The sequence below is a fragment of the Rana temporaria genome, chromosome 7 (genome assembly GCF_905171775.1).
Source record: "Rana temporaria chromosome 7, aRanTem1.1, whole genome shotgun sequence".
In the NCBI taxonomy this organism is placed as follows: Eukaryota; Metazoa; Chordata; class Amphibia; order Anura; family Ranidae; genus Rana; species Rana temporaria.
Genome location: NC_053495.1, coordinates 42,916,492 through 42,924,808, shown reverse-complemented (window position 1 = coordinate 42,924,808; position 8,317 = coordinate 42,916,492). Strand labels below are relative to the sequence as shown.

General features: G+C 43.3%; 1 protein-coding gene across 1 annotated transcript in view; it reads right to left on the bottom strand.

Moving 5' to 3' along the window:
• Positions 1 to 1,326: 1,326 nt before the first annotated feature.
• The window catches only part of TKT (transketolase), a 75,775-nt gene continuing 68,784 nt past the window's right edge, over positions 1,327 to 8,317 (bottom strand). Inside the window, exons 12-14 of the mRNA XM_040359273.1 lie at positions 5,704 to 5,797; positions 3,706 to 3,828; positions 1,327 to 1,604 (exon numbers count right to left, since the gene is read on the bottom strand). Of these exons, the coding sequence (XP_040215207.1) occupies positions 1,438 to 1,604; positions 3,706 to 3,828; positions 5,704 to 5,797 (384 nt within the window). The 3' untranslated portion in view covers positions 1,327 to 1,437. The remainder of the gene's footprint in view (positions 1,605 to 3,705; positions 3,829 to 5,703; positions 5,798 to 8,317) is intronic.

The window sequence follows — 8,317 nt, the reverse complement described above, 5'->3', positions numbered from 1 at the left end:
CCCGTTGTGATGTCTCGATTCTTTACAAACCTGATCATTACCTTTTATTCTTACTGACTGAAGCTGAAAAATGAGAGAGTGAATTTTGGTGGTGGAAAAACCCAATGTCAAAATGTAAATCCACAAAAAGCTCCCCCACCATACTTTCCATTGTGTGAAAACACAGTGGGGTTGATTTACTAAAACTGGAGAGTGCAAACTCTGGTGCAGCTCTGCATAGAAACCAATCAGCTTCCAAGTTTTTTTCCTCTTTCCGCTTAAGCAAAGCTGAAGTTAGAAGTTGATTGGCTACCATGCATAGCGGCACCAGATTTTGCGCTCTCCAGTTTTTAGTAAATCACCCCAATGATATTTTCTTTGTAAATTTGGACTACAATAATACATAACATGACTAATGCTTATTTCCTGCAAAAGGTCTGAAAGGTAGGTAGGAAAGGTAAAGACTATAGGTCAGTAGCTGAACATCTGTAGTCCATCTGGGATCTGCAGATTTCGAGCTGGGTCTTATTTTTTTCTAACTGGCAGCAGAGTAGCATAGTGGTTAGCCTGCCTTCTTCTGCCTGGCAGCACTACGGTCATTGGTTCAAATCCCATCCACAACATTACCTGCCTGGAATTTGCAAGTTCTCCTTGTGGGTTTCCTCTTACCCTCCAATAACATGCTGGTAGGTAAACTGGCCTCTGGACCTTAGACTGTAAGCTTCTTGAGTACAGGGACTGACTTGAATGAACAATATATACAGTATATCAAGCACTGTGTAAATTGTCAATGCTATATAAATGCCAATAATATTCCACTGGACTGGTGTACTCTTGGTATCTGACTGATAATCGGAATGCAAGAAAATTCACTCTGCCAACGTGAATTTTTCGCCCATGGCCCCTAAGGCCTTACACAAAAGGGTAATGTGTAGAAGTCAAGATATAAGCAGACAGTTCAATCAATTTTTTTTTAATTAAATTAATGTGTAAAACTGTATCTTTTTAGCCAATTTTCAAGTCGAGACATCCCTGTCAAATGGCACAGATAGGCTCTGACCTCCTATCTCCACTGCATTTGAAGCAATGTAGTTTGGGCAAAGACTGTCCAAGCTTGTGATTAGATAGTGAAGTGGCAGCAACACACTGATGATGACAGCTCTGTGCTCTATAACAGCCGGCACCTTCCTTTCTGCAATAGATTCTGATTGGTTAGTAGTGGTCTTCTGGGCTGAATGTAGGCTGAATCTTCCTGCTTTCAATTCAATAATAATAAAATACATAACATAGGTCCGCTTATCTATTTATTGACCTCTCATTCACTCACAAAAATATTGAAAATCCAAGTATTGTTCATAAGCTTTATTGTATTAACAGTGCCATTATTCAAAAACTGCATTGCAAAAGACCTTGAAATATGGAATGCTGCGAAGATTTGCTCTGCTCTGAGTTGGATGTTTAGACCATACTTTTAACAGCTTCCACAATAGCGTCTTTATCGATACCAAACAACTTGAGAAGCTCCGTTGGTTTGCCACTGCGAGGAACTCCAGATACTGCCAGTGACTTCACTTTAATTCCGGGCTCTCCAACCATAGAAGCTGCCACTGCCTCTCCAAGACCACCTAATGTATGAACACATGTATATCACATAACTTACACAAATTTTCAATTTACCTTTCTTTTAATAAAACGTCCATGACAACACATTGAGAAACACATAATTCACAATACAGTATGTGTATATTATAAATCACTACATGAACCTAACATTCTAATTAATAACTACCTTTTATTATAATGCCTTCACTCTGTAACTACTTTTTAAAAAGCCACAACACATAATAGACACATTTACAAACACTTACACAGTGGCTAAGTAGTTAGCACTTCCGCCCAGCAGCACTAGGGTTGTTGGTTCAAATCCCAACCATGGCACTACCCGCCTGGAGTTTGCATGTTCTCTCTGTACCTGCGTGAGTTTCCCTCCACACTACAAAGACATGCTGGTAAGTTCACTGGCTCCTGTCTAAATTGTCCCTGGTATGTGTATGAATGAGAGTTAGGGACCTTAGATTGTAAGCTCCTTGAGGGGAGGGACTGATATGAATGTACAATATATATGTAAAGCGCTGTGAAAATTGACACTGCTACATAAGTACCTAAATAAAAATAGATTATTTCCTTGCCATGCAATACATAGGTTAGAATTATAATGTTAAGGTAGACTTATACCTTGTACACCCGGGCAGATTTTTGACCGTGCAAAAGTAAGACGGAAAGAAAGAGAATAGGTTCTCTATCTAAGGTCCATCGGACTTCCGAGAAAAAAAGTCAGATGGAGGCTACACACGGCCGGATTTTCCGAGAAAAAAAACCTGTCTGACTTTTTTTCTTGGAAAGTCCAGCCGTGTGTACGAGGCATTAGGCTACAAAAGAAGAGGATGGTTAAACATGTACCGTATTTTCCGGCATATAAGACGACTTTCTTAAAAGTCTGGGGTCGTCTTAAACGCCGGTAACCTAACATCCTTACCTTATCCTAAGACATGCAGAATCGTGGCCGTACGTTTTTTCAAAAGCCGCGCCTCCTACGTCTTCTGTTCCGTGATAGGCGGAACACTCAGCTTCCCAGGAGGCACTGTGTTCAGTGTTCGCCTATCACGGAGGCCCTCTCGTCCTGTGTTTAGTGTCCGCCTATCACGGAGGCCCTCTCGTCCTCGGACGAGAGGGCCTCTGTGATAGGCGAACACTGAACACAGTGCCTCCTGGGAAGCTGACTGTTCCGCCTATCACAGAACAGAAGACGTAGGAGGCGCGGCTTTTGAAAAAACGTACGGCCGCGATTCTGCATGTCTTAGGATAAGGTAAGGGCACAGCGAGTCTGGCATGTAATGGGGCACAGTCTGGCATGTAACTGGGCACAGTCTGGCATGTAACTGGGCACAGTCTGGCATGTAACGGGGCACAGTCTGGCATGTAACGGGGCACAGTCTGGCATGTAACGGGGCACAGTCTGGCATGTAATGGGGCACAGTCTGGCATGTAATGGGGCACAGTCTGGCATGTAATGGTGGCACCGTGAGGCGAGGCATGACTAGTAGGAAGGGGGTAGTCTTATACGGCGAGTATATCCCAAAACCAACATTTTGGCTGGAAAATTAGGGGGTCGTCTTATACGCCCAGTCGTCTTATACGCCGGCAAATATGGTAGGTACAGCCCAGATGTCAGAAAATTATTTTTTTGCTAGCTTATATCATAAACATGCATGTTTGGGTTGCCCACATACATACGTTTTTAGCTATAGGAAAATTGGAAGAAATGAGCAAGACACCTCCAGCACTGGCCACTAATCATCAGGCAAGGTTTGCTAATCTGTACTACTGATCTTCTGTTCAAGATTGAATTGGTGGAGAATCTGCTAATTCCCAGAATTACATTTATCCCTTATTACCCCATACACAATACTGGGATGCAATGTAGTCTTTTTATAATACTACAAACAGCAATGTTCAAAGTACAGCAACCCTTAGCAACTAATTAGCAACCATTGTTTTGATGTTCTGACTACTCCAAGCTAATAAATATTCAAATTTAATTGGATTCTATTGATTAGTTCCCATCATTGCATTTGTGTTATCTTAGTGTTATCTTATTAATAAATTAGAACCTATTAGACAGCTTGCAAAATACAAACAACATACTGTACTTCCACATGTCCTCACCTTCATGGTAATGGTCCTCCACAGTTATAATTCGGCCCTTAGTGGCCTTGGCACTTTCAAGGATGGTTTTTGTATCCAGAGGTTTGATGGTGAATGGATCAATAATACGGATATTGATATTATCTATGGGGACACAAGAGATAATTTGAGTTCATGATGACTAATGTTAGTCAAATAAAAAATATTTTTACAAATTTTTTCCCCCTTTTCAGTATATATGGTAACAGACAGCCCTAAATGGCCAGGAAGTTGGACTGGCACAAGGCGTATTTGCCTCCAAGGCTGCGGTGGTTTTTGTAAGCTTCAGAGTTAGATGGTGTGTGATAGGAATCTTTTTTTCTATATTTTAGGCTCTGGAGTCTAGTCATTAAGAGTGAGAGTGGGCTCCACGGTCAGGTTTGGAAGCTAAGGCCGGGATTCACATACCTGGGCGCATAGTTATGCCGGCGTAGCGTATCGAATATACGCTACGCCGATGTAGTGTAGAGCGGCGAGCACAGTATTCACAAAGCACTTGCTCCCAACGTTGTGCCGGCGTAATGTAAATCCGTCGGCGTAAGACGGCCTAATTCAAAGTAAGTGGAAGTGGGTGTTATGCATTTAAATGAACCGTGACCCCATGCAAATGATGGGCCGAACGAATGGCGCATGCGCCGTCCCGTGGACGCTTCCCAGTGCGCATGCTCAGAATCTCTTCGGACCGAACGCCTAAGATACGTCGAATCACTGAACGTAACCTACGCCCAGCCCTATTCACGTAGTACTACGTAAACGACGTAAAATACGATGGCTGTTACGTGGTCCATACCTTTGCATGGGTTGCGCCTCCTATATGTGGAATAACTTTACGGCGGACGTACGCCTTACGTAAACGACATATATTCCTGTGACGGCGCAAGTACGTTCGTGAATCGGCGTATCTCAGTCATTTGCATATTCGATGCGTAAATCAATGGGAGCGCCCCTTGCGGCCAACGTAAATATGCGTCCAGGATACGACGGCGTAGGAAACTTAAGTTGGTCGGATGAAGCCAAATTTCAGGCGTATCTTGCATTAAGAGTCAGGCGCATAGATACGACGGCGCATCTGTGCACTTACGCGGCATATCTAGAGAAATGTCGGCGTAAGTGCTACGAGAATCCGGGCCTAAGTGTTTTTTAAGAACACAAAGTTTATATTTAAGGTCGGTGGTTTAGAAGTGCTAAAGTGAAACAACAAAACAAATATATAGGCAGCTGCATGGTGGAATTCCTAATGCCGCGTACACAAGATCATTTTTCGGCATGTAAAAAACAAAGTTTTTCAGCATGTAGAAAAAAACGACAGCAACGACAGCAACTTCATCATTAAAACGACGTTGCCCACACACGGTCGTTTAAAAAAAATGCTCTAGCAAAGCGCGGTGACGTACAACACGTACAATGGCACTATAAAGGGGAAGTTCCATTCGGATGACGTCACCCTTTAGCTGATTCCGTGTTAGTAAAAGACGATTCGCGCTTTTTTGTCTGTTAAAGCGTGATGAATGTGCTTACTCCATTATGAACGGTAGTTTTACCAGAACGAGCGCTCCCGCCTCTTAACTTGCTTCTGAGCATGCGCGGGTTTTTAACATCGTTTTAGCCCACACACGATCATTTTTTACAACCCAAAAAACTACATAGTTTAAAACGTCGTTAAAAAATGCAGCATGTTCGAATTTTCTTTTTGGCGTTTTTCAGAACCCGAAAAATGATGTGAAGCCCACACATGATCATTTTAAATTACTTTTTTTAAAACGTCGTTTTTTTACATGCTTAAAAATGGTCGTGTGTACGCGGCATAAATCTCTGTTTATGATGGATCTACCCTTGCAAGGGAAAAGTTGCAGTAAACATTATTTTGCAGAAAAAACATGGGCTGAAAGCCTGGTTTATTGGACTAACCTTTATGCATAATCAATCTGAAGCTATAACGTGTAAAAAATATACTCTGCCATTGAAATGCTATTTTTTTACCTTTCTTCAGTTGCGATGCTGCAGCAAGGGTTTCGTGCAAAGTGACCGCAGCACCAATGACTGTCACCTGATCATCTTTGCTCTGTTGCACCACCTAATACAAAAACAGACATATGGTAGAGATATTAGGCTGCTGTTTGCTATGATGGAAGAACATGTCACAACTGGATACCACAGAAGGTCCTTACATCTGTACACCATCCAGTGGTGTATTTAGGTTTTGTGCTGCCCTAGGCCTGCCTAAACTGGAGTGCGCTATGTACAGAATGTAGTGTTCAGGAGTTCGCTATCTATGTACAAAGTGCAGAGTTCATGAGTTCGCCATGTACAGAGTCCATCGTTCAGGAGTGCGCTGTGTACAGAGTCCAGCGTTCAGAAGTGCACTATGTACAAAGTGCAGTGTTCAGGAGTTCGCTATGTACAGAATCCAGTGTTCAGGAGTGCGCTATGTACAGACTGCATTGTTCAGGAGTGCGCTATGTACAGAGTGCAGTGTTCAGGAGTGCGCTATGTACAGAGTGCAGAGTTCGTGAGTTCGCCACGTAAAGAGTTAATGCATGAGGTGAACCTCTGTATCTCAGGTAAAAAGAAATACTAGGACTAAAAACTCTGTGCAAAAAACCCTACTGGGACTGGATTTGCACATTATTTATAGCGCAAGCACTTGACAAACACATGAACTGGTTTGTTTTTCAAGTATATGAAGCCATTGCATATAGCTATATTGAGATGTTTGAAGGAATTAGCTTAAAAATGTAATGGTTGGCAACTGACTTTAGTTTGTTATTTTATGAGATATCAGGTAGTGCAATAATATAGAAAGAACACATTTATAGTATTATCTAAAGCTGTTATTGTACATTTTATCACATTGTCCGCCTCCAGAAAGTAATGCAGGAAGTCTGTGTACTGTATGTCCCACTGAGGATCTTAACCAAAAGCCTTGCTGGTGTCACAATGCAGCATGAATAGATTGAGAAAATGAACTTGTCCTCTGAAGCTGTTCTTTCAACCTCTCAAATAAGGCAGGCTGGGGCATGGGGCAGGTACAGTGCCCTTCTAATTGGCTGAGGAGGCAGCAGAGGGGTGGAGCAGCTGAAGGCTCTGCATGTTTACTGACACTGAAGTGCATATAAATCCACCCCTGCCGGGACAAACTAAGGAGCAGCGGGTTTTGTGGCCAGAGCTGCTGTATCCCTCCACAGGGGAAAAAAGAGTCCCCAACCTTCTGGCATTAATAGAGGAATTTGCAGGTACAATGCTAATAAAAAAACAATGTTGCATGTGCAAGAAGCGGCTTGTGAATTTTGAATGTGCTTAAAGAATTATAGGGGGTGCTTTAGCACACCCAAGCACCCACCTGGCGCCGCCCCCTGGCTGCCGCTCTGTTCAAAAACATCAGGCCAGTCACCAGCCGACGGACGTCTTATCATACCGACAGCAGTGCCGCCACTTTATGGGGACCCCAGACCAATTTGCCTCCTGGACCCTGCCCCCTGGCCCAGTCTACCCCAGAAGACGGGTACAAAACTAAAAGTGTAGCGCAAGTCAGCAGTGATTCATGCGGGAGCCGTCTGTTTTTTTCTTGTGTGTGTGTGTGTGGGGGGGGGGGGGAGTGCCGCCCTAGGCCTGGGCCTTGTCAGCCTAGGCCAAGATACAGCGTCGCCAATTTTTTTTCTCATGGTCTTATAATGCAATAGCTAAATTACAAATAAGAATTAGAAATAAAAAATTAAGGTGACGATAGGGCTCAAAAGATCACACACAATCAGAAAAGTTATTTTTTTGCCAATCTAGGGCATAAAAATCCACGTTCATGGTAGTCCAGCTATAAAGTAGATTTATTGCCATATGGTGCAGCCAACCACCTCTGGCATCATATAAGGTATACGAACATGTCTAATTAATCCTAACATCAGAATTCATTGGTGGGGAGTCTGTCACATTCCCACTCATCCTACAGGACCTACACAATGTAATATCCTGTTATCCCTTTTAGTGCCCAAAAACTACTCCCATATTCTCAACAGTGTACTGCACAAACACCTTTATCATCATCACCGTCATCATTACATTTCTTTCATCTTATATTACCGAATGGTGGGCCTTTCTCCCATGAGAATTCCAACATATTGTCAAGTCAACCAGAGGATATAATCATTTTGGTTCATCTACCAAAGGGAAGTTGTAAGGTGCCTCAATCACCCACAGAAAGGCCATAGACCTTTAGGCCTCTTTTGCAAAGGCACCTGCATTAAGGGGGATTAGCTTGCTCAGCGGGGGAGCTCTCTGCAGATCCCGTGTCTGCTCTGCTATGCAAAGCGAACACGGACACATCCTGCTCTCGTCTATGGGGCAATCAGATGAAAACCTACTGTCTGTTTCCATTGGATCTGATCCACAAGACGGATGGGGAATAGGTCCCCCATCCGTCTGTTTTTGGCAAACAGAATCGGACTGGATGGCGGTGGGTGTCAGTGGACATGTGTCCGCTGACATCCGCTGCCCCATAGAAGAGACTGGAGGGTCCGATCAGGTCTGCATGAAAAACTGATAGGTGAACCTGATCAGATCGCACGTGCGAAAGGGACTAAGTCTGAAGTCACACCAGAAA